Consider the following 19,749-nt stretch of genomic DNA (forward strand, 5'->3'; position numbering starts at 1 on the left):
CCCTCTGAGATTCCGCACTCTGTTCCCTGCTTCCATGTCTCTGGATCCACTCTATTCATCAGTTTATTTTGTTACTTAGATTCCACATATGAGTGAAGATCATGTAATACTTATCTTTCTCTGACTGACTTATTTCACTTAGCATGATACTCTCCATGTCCCTCCATGTTGTCCAAAGGGTAAGAAATTCTTCTTTTTTACTGCTGCATAGTATTCCATGGTATAAATCTACCACAGTTTTTTATCCACTCATCTACTGATGTGCACTTGGAACCAACTAGTTCTTAAGTACTGTCAACTGCCCAGCTCTGTCCCCGACTCCTTTACTGTTGTTTTATGCCATCCAACCATTTATAATTTCATCCATTTATTTGTTCATTCAAATATCAGAGCCCTTACTATGTTTCATGCACTACGTTTGGAATAGTGGATGCAAAGGAGAGCAAAGAGAGGATGACTACTCTCAGGGAATTTGCAGTCCAGTATAGAACCTGAGAATAATGTAATGTGATATGTGCTCCAAGGAGAAGGAAATACATGGTGCTTTGAGAGGCTGTAATAGGGAGACCTAACCCAGTCTGGAGGAGACAGAAGGTTTCCTTAAAGAAGTACCATTTAAAATGTAAGCTGAAGGAGTTCACCATATGAAGTGGGCAGGGAGATTTCAGGGTTGAGAGTACAATAAATGGTAGCAGAAGAAAAACAAAAAGATTTCATGGAGGAATATAAAAGAGGAAGTATGGCTAGAGGCAAAAGCAAGGGAAGTGCAATGTAAGAGAAAGCTGGGTAAGTTACTGGGAGAGAGACTTTTGACTTCATCCTAAAGAGTGATTTTTTTTTTTACTGGCTCAACATCTCTCAGACCCAACCTCATCCGCCCTACTTCAATAATACTCACCTGCCCACGCGAGGGCGCACCAGGCCATGGGACTTGATGAAGACACAGTCGCCAACCTTCAGCCACATGTCATTGTAATGGAGCTGCTCAAAGTAGTGGCAACCTGGTTCACCATTAGACATTTCCACAGGGACATCTTCTTTCTCCTGTTGTAAAGGAAACTGGTTGAGGATAGGCAGTTGACAATCAAGAAGTAAACAGAGAAGGTAAGAAAGGAAAACAGACTTTCATAATTAACCTAAAAGAAAAAAATAACAATAAATAGAAGCTTTGATGAAGAAAAGAAACCAAAAGATTAGGTCACTGAAATCAAACTAAGTATCATGAAATATTGTATCTATTTTAAATTTCAAGTTAATTAACATAAAATGTTACTCTAGGCTGCTTTTATCACCTCCCCATCTTTCTTCTATTCCCATAGCCTTTAGTAGTAAACTAACAAACAAACAAAAACACTGGCAAGGAAGGACTTAGCATTCAGAAGCAGACTTAGTCAATGCATTATTATCCTACCTAATAATAGACAAATATGGAAATTGACCGTACCTTCACTATGCTCATGACTGGCCAGGAGGCGCGGGGGGGGCGGGACTCGGGGTGGCCGGGGTAGCTGATTGGGCCGGCAGGACGCTGAGCTGCGTTGTCAGCAGCGGCTCGAGCTCAGCATCTGCGCCATGGCTGTGCCGTGGCACAGAAGGGGCCTCTGGGGCAGTGAGCTGACGTCCGCCGCGTGGACCATCAAAAGCGGGGGAGCTGAGTGCCTGTCCGCTCAGGCCTGGTGCACCAGCGATCAAAAGGAAAGTGTGGGAGCTGGGTGCCTGTCCACTCAGGCAGCAGGCCTTTCAGAAGCCTCCGCGGCGCCGGAGGCTTCTGAAAGGCCTGGTGCACCAGCGGACAGGGATCCAGCTCCCCACGATCAAAAGCAAAAGCGTGGGAGCTGGGTGCCTGTCCACTCAGGCACCAGGCCTTTCAGAAGCCTCTGGCGTGGCGGAGGCTTCTGAAAGGCCTGGTGCACCAGCGATTGAAAGCAAAAGCATGGGAGCTGGATGCCTTTCCGCTCAGGCACCAGGCCTTTCAGAAGCCTCCGGCGCCTGGTGCACCACCTGACAGGCACCCAGCTCCCCGTGATCGAAAGGGAAAGCGTGTAGGGGACCCTACACGTGCATGATTCAATCATGCACTGGGCCTCTAGTCCTATATAATAAAAGGCTAATATGCAAATTGTCTGATCAGGAGTTCAACCGGCAGACCAGGAGTTCGATAGCTCACTATGACGTGTGCTGACCATCAGGGGGCGGCGCGAAACATGGCGGGCGACCAGCAGTGGCGGGGCACCAAGGGAGCGAGGGAAGGAGAGGGTGGAGAGGCTGGGAACCTGATCGGCCCTGATCACAGGCCAGGCCTAGGGACCCTACCCGTGCACAAATTTCGTGCACCGGGCCTCTAGTAAAATAAAAGAAGCAAATTCTACACAAGCTTCCCCTTCACTACATTTACTGAGCTCGCCACTTCTTAACATTAACCATGAATAGTTTTACAATTTTTTATCATTTTGAGTTATTCCAAAATAGAAAGGGCTAGCAAAGTCTCCATGACCTAAAGACACATATTCTGTTTTTGAATAAATTACAGGGTATTGTAACTGGCTGTTGTAACAAATTACTTGACCTCTTATGCCTTAGTGTCTTCATTAAATGGGATTGTAAGGAAGCTTAAATGACACAATAAAGTCGGGATGCATGTGGGAGACAACCAACTGATTTGTCTCTCTCACATCCATGTTTTTCTCTTTCTCTTTCTCCCCCCATCCCTTCCACTCTCTCTAAAAAGCAATGGAAAAATGGATGAGGATTAACAATACAAAAACAAACAAGTAAAAAAGACAACTAGTAAACAAATGTTAGCAAGGATTTGGAGAAAAGGAAACCCTTGTGCACTATTGATAGGATTGTAAACTGGTGCAGCTGCTTGGAAAACAGTATTTAGGGTTATAAAAAAATTAAAAGTATAACTATCATATAACATAGCAATTTCAGTTCCGGGTACCTATATGAAGAAAACAAAAACACTAATTTGAAAGATACACCCACACCTGCGTTCACTGCAGCATTATTTAAAATAGACATGAAAGGAACCTACGTATCCATTGACAAATGAATAAAGATGAGATACACACACATACAATTATACAAAATGAAATAGTGCTCAGCCATAAAAAAGAAATCTTGTCCTTTGCAACAACATGAATAGACCTGGACGTATCATGCTAAGTGAAATAAGTCAGAGAAAGCCAAATACCGTATGATTTCACTTACATATGGAATCTAAAAGAACAGAACAAAACAAAACAGACTCATGGACACAGAAAACAAACTGATGGTTGCCAGAAGGGATGAGAGAAACGGTGAAAGGGATTAAGAGGTACAAACTGCCCTAGTCGGCTTGGCTCAGTGGACAGAGCGTCAGCCTGCGGACTGAAGGGTCCCAGGTTCGATTCCGGCCAAGGGCACATGCCTGGGTTGTGGGCTCGATCCCCAGTAGGGGTATGCCGGAGGCAGCCTATCAATGATTCTTTCTCATCATTGATGTTTCTATCTCCTTCTCCCTTCCTCTCTGAAATCAATAAAGAATTTCTTTTTTTTTTTTTAAAGAGGTACAAACTTTTAGTTATAAAATAAGTAAGTCATGGGGATGTAACGGACAGCACAGAAAATATAGCCAACAATACTGTAATAACTGTACAGTGACAGGTTATTCCACTTATCATGGTGATCATGTGGTTAAGTGTTGAATCACGACGTTGCACACTTGAAACTAATGTAATATCGTATGTAAACTATAATAAAAAAAACAAAACACTTTTTTATTTTAGGAATGGGTTCTGATCTCAAGATAACCTTTTTTTTTTTTTTTTTTTTTTTTTTTTTTTTACAGAGAGGAAGAGAGAGGGATAGAGAGTTAGAAACATAATGAAAGAAACATCGATCAGCTGCCTTTTGCACACCCCCTACTGGGGATTGCCTGCAACCAAGGTACATCCCTTGACCGGAATCAAACCTGGGAACCTTGAGTCCGCAGGCCGACGCTCTATCCACTGATCTCAAGATAACCTTTAAAAAAGGTCCTAAAATGATTAATCTTGACCATGCAATATCAAAATAACTAAACACAATAGTCACTCATACACAGAGAGGACCCTGGGAACTTATGAATTCTAATAACAATTACAAATCTAAGTTAATTTCACATTGGCTTCTCTTGATATTTCTTCTTTTAAAATTAATGTCTGTGATTCCTATACATATTGGTAAAATATAAGGAATACCATGTATTAGCACACGAAAATGGATATTTTTTTCCTAAGATACTAAGAATTCAAATTTTTCCAGTTTTTACATGAACAATTTTAAAACTTTTTCTTGATTATATAAAAGATTTATATTTGCTGGAAATAATTCAAACATTAGAGTATGTAAAATTTAAAAAACAAAGGTCTGTGACCTAGCCTGAGATAACTACCCAGTTTAGTACATGGCTTTCCATATTCATGCACTTTTTCTTTATTTTTTATTTTTAATTAATTTGAGAGGGAGAGATGAGAAACATCTATAGGTTGCCTCTTGCACTCGCCTCAACTGGGGATCAAACCTGTAAACTGGGTATCAATCTGAGACCTTTTGGTGTATAGGGTGATGCTCCAGCCCACTGCGCCACACCAACTAGGGCCATATTTGTTTTCTTGAATAATGATAAACCACATCTCATTCTGCAACCTGTTATTTAGTAACAACTTTTCTCCACATAACTTGGGAATTTTCAATTCTATATAATAAAAGGCCAACATGCAAATTGACTGAACGGTGGAACGACCAGTCACTATGACGCGCACTGACCACCAGGGGGCAGACGCTCAATGCAGGAGCTGCTCCCTGGTGGTCAGTGTGCTCTCACAGGGGGAGTGCCGCTCAGCCAGAAGCTGGGCTCACAACTGGCGACCACAGTGGTGGTGGCGGGCACCTCTTCCGCCTCAGCGGCAGGGCTAAGCCATCAGTTGGACACCCCCCGAGGGCTCCCAGGTCAGGCTGAGAGGAACCTCCACCCCCCAGTGCATGAATTTCATGCACTGGACCTCTAGTGTTACCGTAATAGACTTATTTTATTCCTTTCATTGGCTGTAGTTTATGTTATGTGGATGTATGAAAACTTAGTTGCTATTCATGGGCATTTGTGTTTGGCCTAGAGTTTTTGCTTTTACAAGCTACACTAATATTACTCCTTGTACAGTTATCCTTTGGTGTACCTATTTAAGTACTATGTGGGAGTTTGATGACTCCCTGTTATCAAACTGCAGGGTCAAAGGCAATGTCATCAATGGGAGATGAGTGTGTACTACCCCACATCAGGCTGCATGTTTTTACAATTCTTGCCAATCTCTGTTGGGCATTTTGAAAACTATTAGATTAACACATTTTCTTATATCTTTTGGCTGCCTTCCTTCTATAAGTCATTTATTTGGTTCCTTTGCTTATTCTTTTAATGTTACTTTTTTCTTAGACTTCAAAGAGCTCTTTGTACATTAGAAATAGTAGTCCTTCTACTGTTTTATTAAACTAACTGATATTTTCTTTTTTAAAAAATATATTTTTATTGATTTCAGAGAGAAAGGGAGAGGGAGAGAGAGATAAAAACATCAATGATGAGAGAGAATCATTGATAGGCTGTCTCTTGCATGCCCCCTACTGGGGATTGAGCCTGCAACAAGGGCATGTGCCCTTGACCGGAACTGAACCTGGGACCTTCCAGTCCACAGGCCGACGCTCTATCCACTGAGCAAAACCAGCCAGGGCTAACTGATATTTTCAATTGTAAATCGATAACATTATCAAAATGATCACTTTTTTCTTTTATGGCTACTGGGTTGTATATCACAGCAAAGAAAGAACTCACTCTAAGCTTACACATGAATATTATAGGTAAATATAGTAAATGTACTTGTTAGAAACGAGTACTCTTTATTTTTGCTAGTACTGTTTCTTCTATGTTTATACTAGAGTCCTGGTGCATGAAATTTGTGCACTGGGGGGGGGAAGGCGGCGGGGAGAGAATCCCCCTCAGCCCAGCCTGTGTCCTCTTGCAGTCTGGGAGCCCCCTCTCACAGTTCGGGAACCCTCACTCCTTACCGCCAGCCTGCTCACTGCTCCTTAGCGCTACCATGGAGGCGGGAGAGGCTCCCGCCACTGCTGCTGCGCTTGCCAGCCTTCTGACTTCTGGCTGAGTGGCACTCCTGGGAGCACACTGACCACCAGGGGGCAGCTCCTGCATTGAGTGTCTGCCCCCTGGAGCTCAGTGCACATAATAGTGAACGGTTGTTCTGGTCGTTCCGCCGTAATGGTCGCTTACGCTTTTATTATATAGATCTTACTTATTTTGGATATGAAGTGAGGAAGAGTACAGATGTTTATTTCCTTTTCTTTTTCAAATGATTACCTGTTTTTTAAATATTATTTGATTCCATCCACTTCTGCTGACTTAAAATACTACCTTTATATTCTGGATTTAATTTTCAAAAGCATATTCCTTTCATTGACTAGCCCTGAGCTAGTACCTCAATTTTTTAAATGTAGTTTTGTAAAATGTAACATCTGTCAGTGCAAAGCATTTTTTTTAAAAGACATATTGGGAAGCAGGATCTCAAACGCTGTCAAAGTATTCTTGATTATTTTCTCTTTTTCTTCTATTTCTGGTGACTGTCACATATTTATTCTTTCATAAGAATGCTAGAATAATTTTGTCAATTTCTAAAATTGATTTCAGAGAGGTAGGGAGAGGAAGAGATAGAAACATCAATGATGAGAGCAACCTGGACATGTGTCCTGATCAGGAATTGAACTTGACCTCCTGGTTCATAGGTCGACACTTGACCACTGACCCATACTAGCAGCTAGTTGGTCCTATTCTTAAAGAACTAATTTGATTTCACTTGTAAAAATACTTTTCTCCCCAAGTTTTTTTTTTTTCTCCCCATAAATATTTGCAAGTCTGAACTGTAGTTTTTGTTTTTATTTTGTCAAGCTTTGGAATCAAGATTCTTCTGGCTTTGTAAAACAAACCAAGGTTTTCTTTGTTTTCCATGCTCTGAAATAATTTAAATATCTATCTATCTATCTATATCTATCTATCTATATCTATCTATCTATATAAAAGGCTAATATGCAAAGTGTCCCCTCGGGAGTTTGATCGTTCGCTATGACGTGCACTGACCACCAGGGGGCGGTGCGGAACATGGTGGGCGACCAGTGGTAGCAGCGGGGGCAATGAGGGAGGGAAAGAGGAGGCAGGGAGGCGGGGAATCTGATCAGCCTTAATGGCTGGCAAGGCCTAGGGACCCTACACGTGTATGAATTTTGTGCACTGGGCCTCTAGTTATAATTATAGGTTGCTTAAAGGGTTAAAAGAATCCACCTATAGAATTATCTGATCTGAATACTCTTCAGGGTTAGTTCTTTGACATTTTAAAAAATTTCTTCATGTTGTTGTCCATTTATGTGTTATATCTCTTGTTGATTTTACTCTAGTAAATTTATATTATCCTACAAAATTATTCATTTTATTCAGGCTTTCAAATTTATTAGCAATAACGTACAAAAGCCTTTAAATTTCTTCCACATTTTAAATGTCTGAAGGAAATCTAGAATTCCCTTTTTTCTTTATTAGGATGGCTAGTAGTTTATCTCATAGGACCTATCTGAGAATTAGCACTTGAATTTACTTGTAAATTCTACTATTCTATTGTCTAAGTATTAATTTCTGTCTTTATAGGTTTCTTTCTTTCTGATTGCTTTTGTTTAAGAAATATTTCATTGATTTTATTTTTGTTAATCCTCCATGTGGACATTTTTCCACTGATCTTTAAAAAAAAAATATATTTTATTGATTTTTTACAGAGAAGAAGAGAGAGGGATAGAGAATTAGAAACATTGATGAGAGAGAAACATCAATCAGCTGCCTCCTGCACACCCCCTACTGGGGATGTGCCCGCAACCAAGGTACATGCCCTTGACCGGAATCGAACCTGGGACGTTGAGTCCGCAGACTGACGCTCTAGCCACTGAGCCAAACCGGTTTCGGCTTCCACTGATTTTTAAAAATATATATTTTTATTGATTTCAGAGAGGAAGGAAGGAGAGTGAGATAGAAACATCAATGATGAGAGAGAATCAATGATTGGCTGCCTCCTGCAAACCCCCTACTAGGGATTGAGCCCACAACCCAGGCATGTGCCCTTGACTGGAATCAAACCCGGGACCCTTCAGTCCACAGGTTGACGTTCTATCTACTGAGCCAAACCAGCTAGGGCTGATTTAAAAAAAAAAAATCCTCAACCAAGGATCTTTTTCCATTGAACTTCAGAGAGAGTGGAACAGAGAGGGAAAGACAGAGAGAAATACCGATGTGAGAAACACATCGATTGGTTGCCTCCTGCATGTGCCCTGACCAGGACCCAGACTGGGGAGGAGCCTGCAACCGAGGCACGTGCCCTTGGCCAGAATCGAATCCAGGACCCTTTGGTCCGAAGGCTGACAATTTATCCACTGAGGCAAATAGGCTAGGGCTCCATTGATTTTTAAGGAGAGTGGAAGGGAGGGGGAGAGACAGAGAGAAACATTGATGTGAGAGAGACAGATCAATTGGTTACCTCCCTCATGTGGCCTGACTGAGGTCAGGGATTGAGCCTGAAACTAAGGTATGTTATCTTGACCAGAATCAAATCTGGGACCCTTCAATCCTTGGGCTGACACTCTATCCATTGAGCCAAATCAGCTAGGGCAAAAAATATATTTTTATAGACTTTTAGCGAGAGAAAGGGAGAGGAATAGAGAGACAGAAACATCAATGAGAGAGAAACATTGATTGGCTGCCTCCTGCATGCCTCTACTCGGGATAGAGACTACAACCCAGGCATGTGCCTGACCGGGAACTGAACGTGACCTCCTGGTTCATGGACCGATTCTCAACCATTAAGCCACGCTTTGTTTTTTTAATCCTCACCAGAGGATGTTTATTTTAATCAATCAATCAATTAATTAATTATTAATTATTTTAAAAAGAGGGTGAAAAGGGGAAGGAGGGGAGGAGGGAAGGAAGGAGAGAGAAACATTGATGTGAGAGAGATACTTCAATTGGTTACCTCCCATACGTACCCAGATCAAGGATCAAACCCAAAATCTAGGTATGTTTCCTGACCAGGAATTGAACTCAAGGCCTTCTGGTGCATAGGAAGACATTCCAACCAACTGAGCCACACCAGCCAGGGTTGTTAACTGATTTTAGAGAGAGAAATATGGATTGGTTGCCTCTTGTACATGTCCTAACTGGGAATTTAACCCACAACATTTCAGTGTTTGGGATGACACTCCAACCAACTGAGCCACATTGGCCAGGGCTTGATTAAGGTTTTATATTATTTATTTTGAAATGTAAATTTTTTTGTGTGTGGCTATTATCTACATACCTTTTCCAAGTTAAAATTGTCTTCAGTTCGACTGTCTTCTGAGTTGTCTGCATTCTTTTCATCATCCCCTTTATCTGCATTTGCAAATACAGAGGCCACTCGGACCACAGGCAAGGGCACATCCCGAGGGACAAACCTAACAGAACTGATGGGCATGGTCCACAATTTAATTTTCTTAAAAGATTTGGTTTTGGCAGAGTACCGTGATTCACAGACAAAAACATCCTCATCTCGAAAGGTTTCTGGGCATAATTTAAAGTATTCCTAGGGGACATAAGAATAAAATTAATTAATTTTCTGAAAACCAATGAACCAAAAATAAACACCAACTAAACAAACAAAAGTTATTAAACTGTTTAGATTTTCTGACAGTTAACAACAAATGGTAAATGAATTGAGATTTAGTAGTATTTCCTTGCTTCAGAATGACTTTATTAAATACATAATATGTAGCTTATTTAGCCTAAAAATTGCCCCTTTGGAAAATATATTAATATTTCAGACAGCTGTAATGTCCTTTAAAGCTATGGGCAGGATTCCTGTGCCTCCATCAGATAGATATAAAAAAAAAAATACATCTTATTACCCCACTAGTAGGTTATAATGACCTTTCAGAAAATGTTATCCTTAAAAGTTAGTCTAGTAATAGAAAAAAAATTTAAGCTGATTGCATATAGCTACATAGTGTAGGCAGCAAATAGTCTTTCACCTTCATGTTCAGGTTAATTTCTTTCTAAATCTTTATATACAGCCATATAGATACAACTTAAAGAAATTTTTTTCCCCAAACAGGTTAAAAAGAGCTCCTAATTTTGTAAGTATCAATTTTGTGTTTTTATAAATTTTATTCCCATGGAATGATTTATACTTTTGGAACTAAGTTTCTTACCTTGACAAACATGACCACACATTTTCCTAGAATTTTACTAACAGGAACTTTATTGTAATAGTCACTCTTAAAAACTTCTTTTTCTAGGAATTTTCGTGTAGCCAGATGGAATGTTTCATTTGGCCGATAAAACCAACAGCCATACAACCATTTTTCACCTCAAAAACAAAAAGAGAGAATTACCATGAACAGAAATCATATATTCTTTGCAAAATGAGCAAATCCATCCATTCTGCCATGGCCTGAACCTACCAATTCAGTTTTTTAGACCATATTCCTTAATACTATTATCTTAGAAGAAATAATACTTTCAAATAATGAAGTGTAATAAGGCTAAGAAATGCTACTTTCTCTCTCATATTAAAAGATACATAATACATAGGATGAGGAAGGTGATGAGATCTGCTCTACTCTGCTAGACTTTCAGGGTCAGGAATATAAAAGTATTTTACATGATGAACAGATGAAAGAATGGGAATGCCTGGATCACATTTCTGCCTGCTTTTGGCTTCACTAACTCCTATTCATTCTCCATGTCTCAAGTTTAATGACAATTGTTCTAGGAAGTCTATTTAAAATCAAATTCTAAGCTAAGGCACATGAAATTCGTGCACCGGGGGTAGGGGTTGGGGTTGGCGGTGTGTCCCTCACCCAGCCTGCACCCTCTTCCAATCTGGGACATCCCTCTCACAATCCAGGACTGCTTGTTCCCAACTGCTCGCCTGCCTGCCTGCCTGCTCCTAACCACTCAGCAGCCAGCCTGATCAAGGCCTAACTGCTCCCCTGCTGGCCCGATTGACCCTAACTGCCCTCCCCTGCTGGCCTGGTCACCCCTAACTGCCCTCCCTTGATGGCCCAGTCACCCTTAACTGCTCTCCCTTGCCAGCCTGGTCGCCCCCAACTGCCCTCCCCTGCTGGCCCAGTTGCCCCTAACTTCCCTCCCTTGCCAGACTGGTCTCCCCTAACTGCCCTCCCCAGCCAGCCCGATGGCCCCCAAGTGCCCTCCCCTGCCGGTTTGGTCACCCCCAACTGCCCTCCTCTGCAGGCCTGGTCCCCCCCAACTGCCCTCCCCTGCAGGCCAGGTCACTCCCAACTGCTCTCCCCTGCCGGCCTGGTCACTCCTAACTGCCCTCCCCTGCAGGCCTGGTCTCCCCTAAGTGTCCTCCCCTGCAGGCTAGGTCCCCCCAACTTCCCTCCCCTACAGGCCTTGTCCCTCCCAACTGCCCTCCCCTGCAGACCAGGTCACTCCCAACTTCCCTCCCCTACAGGCCTTGTCCCTCCCAACTGCCCTCCCCTGCTGGCCTGATTGCCCCTAACTGCCCTCCCCTGCCGGCCATCTTGTGGTGGCCATCTTGTGTGTTGGAGTGATGGCCAATTTGCATAATACCTCTTATTATATAGGATTTTTATTGGAGTGGTTATGCCAGGGGTAAAACATGAGCCTTTTGTTCTTCTGAATCTCTGTTATCCTACAGAATTTGGCTCATGGTGTGTTTTTAATAAATATCAGTTGAATGAATAATCTCAAATAGATTTCAAAAAGTTACATTTCTTTTGACTCAACTGTGCCACTGCTCCATAGTGCTAGATCCTATGTTTTTCATATAGGGGGTGCTTAATTATATTTTATACATTGTAGAACAAGTATTGTTAGAAGACATAAAATGGGTAAATTATAGTTTTCTCCCCTGAGGACCAAGGAGTAAAACAGTCCCATCTCACAAATGTGCCCTTCAATTTAAAATGAACTTACCAGCAGAATCTTCCCACAGTCTCTCAATACAGACTATATGTGGTTGTAGGCTGGCTTCCGAGGGCTCCACATAGACATAATCTCCAACATGGTACATGCTATTCTTAAAGCTGCAGTCCTGGCTGTATGTGCGATGTAAACCTGAGAGGCCTGCAGCACCCGAGGAATCTTCACTCTTTTCAGCCTCTTAGGTAAAAAAGGCAAAAGAGGCTCTCATTAAAGGAATGTTGGAATTACATGTAGGATTCAAATAACACATATTAATACATTTAATTCTTTTCTAGACATTCAAAAGTAAGATTCAAGACAAATAGTATAACATCCATATTCCCAATAGCTTCTACTCAAAACTGTCTCCTTGAATTATAACTAACTGCCATTATTAATTTAAATAAATACATTAAGGATCTAGAAAATAAAAATTATAATAATACATGCTCAACATAGTCATTTTTAATATATATATATTTTTATTGATTTCAGAGAGGGACAGATAGAAACATCAATAATGAGAGAGAATCATTGATCAGCTGTTTCCTTCATGCTCCTTACTGGGGATCAAGCCCACATGGGCATGTGCTTTTGGCTGGAATTGAACCTGGGACCTTTCAGTCCATAGGCCAACGTTCTATCCACTGAGCTAACCAGCTAGGCACTGTAGTTATTCTTGATGATACAGAAAGATATAAAGAGTAAGTCATTTGCAAATCATGTAATCTTAAAAATAATCTAATGCAGGGGTCCTCAAACTTTTTAAACAGGGGGCCAGTTCACTGTCCCTCAGACCATTGGAGGGCCGACTATAGTTTAAAAAAAACTATAAACAAATTCCTATGCACACTGCACATACCTTATTTTGAAGTAAAAAAACAAAACGGCAAAAACACCCGTATGTGGCCTGCGGGCCGTAGTTTGAGGACGCCTGATCTAATGTCTTCATCTTAATGCCTCTGAAATTATTTTCCCTAACAGTTATTATTACATGGATATGGCACGAATAATGGAATCTTAGAATTGAGGAAATATGAAATATGTATATTATATAATACTAGAGGCCCGGTGTACGAAATTTGTGCACGGAGGGGGGTTGTCCCTCAGCCCAGCCTGTACCCTCTCCAATCTGGGATCTCTCTCACAATCCAGGACTGCTGGCTCCCAACTGCTTGCCTGCCTGCCTTCCTGATTGCCCCTAACCGCTTCTGCCTGCCAGCCTGATCACCCACTAACCACTCTGCTGCCAGCCTGTTTGCCCCCAACTTCCCTCCTCTGCCGGCCTGGTAACCCCTAACTGCCCTCTCCTGCAGGGTTGATCACCTCCAACTGCTCTCCCTTGCAGGCTTGGTCCCTCTCAACTGCCCTCCCTTGCAGGTCTGGTCCTTCTCAACTGCCCTCCCTTGCAGGCCGGGTGCCTCCCAACTGCCCTCTCCTGCTGGCCATCCTGTGTCCACATGGGGGCAGCTATATTGTGTGTTGCAGTGATGATCAATCTGTATATTACTCTTTTATTAGAAAGGATAGAGGCCTGGTACAGGGGTGGGGGCCAGCTGTTTTGCCCTGAAGGGTGTCCCTGATCAGGGTAGGGTTCCCTTGGGGCATGGGGCGGCCTGAGTGAGGGGCCTGTGGTGGTTTGCAGGCCTGCCACGCCCCCTAGCAACCCAAGCGGAGGCCCTGGTATCTGGAATTTATTTTCCTTCTACAACTAAAACTTTGTAGCCTGGAACGGAGCCAAGCCTGGGGCTCCCTCCGAGGCCGGCAGCCATTTCTGTTGGGGTTATAATTGAAACTTTGTTGCCTTAAGCGGGTGGGCCCGGCCAGGGTGTGCGGAAAGCTTTGCTTCTCCTGTTGCCGGGGGCAACCCTGGCCTGCTCTCTCAAGCTCCATTCTGCCGCCATTTCTGTTTACCTTCTATAATTGAAACTTTGTAGCTTGAGTGGAGGCTTAGGCCTGGCAAGGGCAGGCGGAAAGCTTGGCTTCCTCTGTTACCTAGGAAACCTTGCTCTCTGTGGCTGTAGCCATCTTGGTTTGGTTAATTTGCATACTCGCTCTGATTGGATGGTGGGCGTGGCTTGTGGGTATGTTGGAGGTATGGTCAATTTGCATATTTGTCTATTATTAGGTAGGACTAGAGGCCCGGTGCATGAATTTGGGCATGGCTGGGGTCCCTCGGCCTGGCTGGCAATCGGGGTTGATCAGGGTGTCTCGCCCAGTCCCAATCAGGGCCATAGGAGGTTGGCTGGCTGGGGAGAAGGGGCAATGGGAGGTTCTGATCAGGGCAATCGGGGCCAGCTGGCTAGGGGGAGGGACCACGGGAGGTTGGCCATGTGAGTGCACCGACCACCAGGGGCAGCTCCTGTGTTGAGCATCTGCCCCCTGGTGGTCAGTGCACATCATAGCGACTGGTCAACTGGTCGTTCCAGTCGATCGGTTGTAATGGTCGCTTAGGCTTTTATATATATAAATACAGCACTATAAACCCTATACGTGCACACTTAATATATCATGAACATTTCCCCTGAGATTAAATGGTTTTCAACAAGAATTTTTTTGTTGTTAAATAAGACTTTTTAATGACTCTAGTACAAGCCAGCATTTGCAAATACCATAGGGTTTTTGTTGTTGTTTTGGTTTGTTTGCTTTTTTAGAATAAAGCTCTGCCAACATTTGTAATTACTTCCTTGGGATAATTTTACATGAATGGAACAGCTGGAAAAAAGCACTTTAAATATTTATTTATTTAATCCTCACCTAAGGATATTTCTCCACTGATTTTTAGAGTTAGTGGAGAGGGAGGGGGAAGGCGAGAGAGAGAAATATCAATATAAGAGACACATCAATTGACTGCACCCCAATGGGGGCTGGGATCAAACCTGCAACCCAGATATGTGCCCTTGACTGGGAATCAAACCTGAGATTCCTTCAGTGCATGGGCTGACGCTCTAACCACTGAGCAATTGTCCAGGGCACATTTTAAATATTTTTTTAAACACATATTCCAAACTGACCCCTACAAGCCTGAACCAATAAGTCCCTCATTGTTTGGCTACAAGTGGTCAATTGATCCACTCCCTCTCTAACATTGGTGTACTAGATCCTTATACTTTTGTTAAAGCTTTGCCAATTTTGGTGGAAAATGTTATCTAGTAGTTGATTAATCAGATAAATCCCTGTAACATATGCAGCATATTCACAAGGTTCTTGAGAATTTTATGCCAGCAGGAACACTGTCAACTGGGCTGAAAGGAAACAGAAAGAGTACAAAGTGAAAGAGGGCTATTAAACACCCCCAATTGTACAGACAGGAAAACAGGCTGATAAAACACTCAGCTGTAAACACATGCTACCTTTCATGAAAAAGGATGATTCAGAGGGCAGAGTATTGAGTCGCAGAGGACTATTTTCAGGCCTTGAAACCTAATGAAGTCAGGATTTAAAAATTGCTTGGAATTGATAACATTTTTTCCCCTTCCATTTCTCCCTTTTCAATGGGACTGTCTCTCTTAAGACTATGAATGTCCCATCACTATATTGTTAGGAGCAGAGGACTTGTTTGTTGTTGTTTTTTACAGGTCCACAATTTATGTCCCAGGATGGATCACACTGAGAGCCTTACCCATACACCTAATTTAGAGGATTTAAATGAGATTTGAGACTTTTGAAGTTTAGATGAGATTTTTATACATGGTAGAGGAATGTTACTGTAATTAATATCTAAAAAATATGGAAATGACTTTGGAATTGGGTAGTAAGCAGAAACTGGAAAGAATTTTGATGAGCATGATAGAAAATTTAGCATAGGTTGCCTTGAATAGACTGTTGGTAGAGAAATGGACACCAACAATTTGGCAGTTGAAGGCTCAGAAGAAAATGAGAGAAAATGTTATTGAAAAGTGGAGGAAAGGGGACCCTTGTTATATGTACAGCAGCAGAAAACTTAGCAGACCTGTCTCCTGCAGTTATTTGGATTCTGGGCTTTTTGGGCTGATCTTTTAGTTATCTTTTTCTTTATTTTCATTTGTTGTTGTTCTATTCCTTAAGAAATTTCAACTTTATCTTCTAATCCAGTGGTTCTCAACCTTCCTAATGCCGTGACCCTTTAATACAGTTCCTCATGTTGTGGTGACCCCCAACCATAAAATTATTTTCGTTGCTACTTCATAACTGTAATTTTGCTACTGTTATGAATCGTAATGTAAATATCTGTTTTCCGATGGTCTAGGCTCTACAGCAGTGATTCTCAACCTGTGGGTCGCGAGCAGGGTCGCCTAAGACCATCGGAAAACATAGATATTTACATTACGATTCATAACAGTAGCAAATGTAATGTAAGTATCTGTGTTTTCCGATGGTCTAGGCTCTACAGCAGCAGTTCTCAACCTGTGGGTCGAGACAGGTTGAGAACCGCTAGCAGGGTCGCCTAAGACCATCGGAAAACACAGATATTTACATTACGATTCATAACAGTAGCAAAATTACAGTTATGAAGTAGCAACGAAAATAAATTTATGGTTGAGGGTCACCACAACATGAGGAACTGTATTAAAGGGTCGCGGCATTAGAAAGTTTGAGAACCACTGTTTTAATCCTTATCTAAATGTTTCCTTTTTGCTACCACTAAAAAAAATTTAAATTGAATACATTTGACATAAAATATATAAATTTAAGGTGTACAATGTGTTACTTTGTTACTTTTATTTTTTAAAATAAATCTTTATTGCCATAACCGGTTTGGCTCAGTGGATAGAGCGTCAGCCTGCAGACTGAAATGTCCCAAGTTCGACTCCGGTCAAGGGCATGTACCTTGGTTGTGGGCACATCCCCAGTAGGAGGTGTGCAGGAGGCAGCTGATCGATGTTTCTCTCTCATTGATGTTTCTAACTCTCTATCCCTCTCCCTTCCTCTCTATAAAAAAAAAAATCAATAAAATATATTAAAAAAAATCTTTATTGTTCAGATTACAGTTGTTCCTCTTTTTTTCCCCCATAGCTCCCCTTCACCTGGTTCCTACCCCACTCAATACCCTTACCCCCACAACACTGTCCTTGTCCATAGGTGTAAGATTTTTGTCCAATCTCTTCCCGCACTCTCACACCCCCTTCCCACCGAGAATTGTCAGTCCACTCCCTTTCTATGCCCCTGATTTTATTAAATTCATCAGTTTATTCTGTTCATCAGATTTTTTATTCACTTGATTTTTAGATTCACTTGATAAATATGTATTTGTTGTTCATAATTTTTATCTTTACCTTTTTCTTCCCCTTCTTAGAGAATACCCTTCAGCATTTCACATGATACTGGTTTGGTGGTAGTGAACTCCTTTAGCTTTATCTTGTCTGTGAAGCTCTTTATCTGACCTTCAATTCTAAATGATAGCTTTGCTGGGTAGAGTAATCTTGGTTGTAGGTTCTTGCTATTCATCACTTTGAATATTTCTTGCCATGCCCTTCTGGCCTGCATAATTTCTGTTGAGAAATCAGCTGACAGTCATATGGATACTCCCTTGTAGGTAACTGTTTTTCTCTTGCTGCCTTTAAGATTCTCTCTTTGCCTTTTGCCCTTGGCATTTTAATTACGATGTGTTGTGGTGTGGTATTCTTTGGATTCCTCTTGTTTGGGGTCCTCTGCGCTTCCTGGACTTTTAAGTCTATTTCTTTCACCAGGTAGGGGAAGTTTTCTGTCATTATTTCTTCAAACAGTTTTTCAATATCTTGCTCTCTCTCTTCTTCTGGCACCCCCATAATTTGGATGTTGGTATGCTTGAAGTTGTCCTAGAGGCTCCTTACACTATCTTCATATTTTTGGATTCTTTTTTTTCTTTTTCAGTTGAGTGTTTTTTTGCTTATTCATATTTCAAATCTTTGACTTGATTCTTGGGATCCTCTAGTCTGCTGTTGAATCTGTGTATATTATTCTTTATTTCAGTCAGTGTATGCTTAATTTCTGATTGGTTCTTTTTCATATCCTTGAGGGACTCACTAAATTTCTTGGAGGTTTTGCTTTCATCCATTTCTTTCATTTGTGACTTGTTTCTTTGTCCCCACATTTTGGCTTTTCCCTGTGTCTGTTCCTATGTACTGGGTAGCTGCTAAGTCTCCTCGAGTTGATAGAGTGGCCTTGTGTGGTTGGTGTCCTATAGCGCCCAGTGGCTCAGCCTCCCCAGTCACCTGAGGTGGACGCTCTTGGTGCACCCCTTTGTGGGCTGTGTGCACAGTCTTGTTGTAGTTAATCCTTGATTGCTGTTGGTATCACTGGGAGGAATTGACCTCCAGGCCAATTGGCTCTGATGACCAACTGTGTCTACACTGGAAGATGTTGTGCAGGAGACACCCTTATGGGGCAGGACTTGCTTCAGTAGGGCTTTGGTGCTCACTGAGTCTGCCCCCTGAGTGTGTCTCTTATGGATGTGAAAAGTTGTAATCCGGTATGGTCTCACTCTGACCACTGGGTACACTGGCTCTTGGATCCCCAATGAGGTGCAAGGTCAGCCACTGTCTGGGGCCACTCGGCAGGAGCTACAGAGAAATCTGCAGATTCCTCCTCTTTGTATGGGGTTTGGAAGTCCCCAGACGAGGCCCAGCTGTGAAGCAAGGCCGCTACTGCTGCCGGGCCTAGGGCCTTCTCTTGGAAGCTCTGGGGCTCTCTGACCCAGCTGCAGTTTGACAGGTTTTAGGCGAAAGGACAGGCCAATCATATGTAAAAGCTGCTGCGCACAGCTTGGGTGGGGTTGTAAATTGGGTGGGGCGGGGTCTCTGGGAATCACCAGGGCGGAGCAAACAGCAATGGCTGCCAGTCAGCCCTGAACCGGAGAGGACCCTGGTTCTCCGCGTCCTACGCCCCCGTGCAGGAACAATGATCGCCGCGAGCACCTCTAAGAGATAGCCGCCCTCGCCTTCCTGTCCTGATGTCAGACAGTCCAGCATCTCCCCGTATGTGCCTGGGTCCCCCAGAGTCTTGCCCAGAACTGGAGTTCAGAGCAAGTGGGAGCTTGTATCTCCCTCCCGGTTAAAGAGCAGCACATCCAGGTGCCAGCACTTTCCACGACTCCGCACCTCTTACCAGTCTCAATGCGCTTTCTTCACCTCTCTAGTTGTGGAACTTGTATTCAGCCAGCTTTCCCGCGGTTCTGGGTGGTAGATGTTCTGCTGTTTAGTTGTGGTTTTGATGTGGTAGTGAGAGGCAGCAAGTATAGGTGATTACTTATGCCATGACCATCTTGGTTCTCTACTTTGTTACTTTTATATATTGTTGCCACTGTAGTGATATTTATCACATTACATAATTATAGTACAATACTGTTATATTAATCATACTGTTCCACGGCTCATTTACTTACTACTTATTCCAAGATTGTACCATTAAACATCAATATTATACCCCTATCCCTCTCTATCATTTTTTTCAACAGTTTTATTGAGATACTAGAGGCCCAGTGCACGAATTCATGCACCAGTGAGGTCCCTCGGCCTAGCCTGCGCGATCAGGCCGAAACCAGCTCTCTGACATCCCTCGAGGGGTCCTGGATTGTGAAAGGGCGCAGGCCAGGCCAAGGGACCCCACTGGTACACGACCAGGGGCCGGGGAGGGACATGGGAGGCTGATCAGCGGGGGAGGGACCACATGAAGGCTCCAGAGCGTATCCGGCCCATCTTGCTCAGTCCTGATCAGTCGGACCCAGCAACAAGCTAACCTAACGGTCAGAG

At 42.7% G+C, this 19,749-nt stretch overlaps 1 protein-coding gene across 1 annotated transcript in view; it reads right to left on the reverse strand.

The window, feature by feature from the left end:
- PBRM1 (polybromo 1) overlaps positions 1-19,749 on the reverse strand; it is a 140,359-nt gene that overhangs the window by 37,694 nt on the left and 82,916 nt on the right. The window contains exons 21-24 of the mRNA XM_008151491.3: positions 12,053-12,238; positions 10,300-10,457; positions 9,411-9,674; positions 899-1,044 (exon numbers count right to left, since the gene is read on the reverse strand). Coding sequence (XP_008149713.3) covers positions 899-1,044; positions 9,411-9,674; positions 10,300-10,457; positions 12,053-12,238 — 754 coding nt within the window. The remainder of the gene's footprint in view (positions 1-898; positions 1,045-9,410; positions 9,675-10,299; positions 10,458-12,052; positions 12,239-19,749) is intronic.

This window comes from Eptesicus fuscus, chromosome 18 (genome assembly GCF_027574615.1).
Source record: "Eptesicus fuscus isolate TK198812 chromosome 18, DD_ASM_mEF_20220401, whole genome shotgun sequence".
Taxonomy (NCBI): Eukaryota; Metazoa; Chordata; class Mammalia; order Chiroptera; family Vespertilionidae; genus Eptesicus; species Eptesicus fuscus.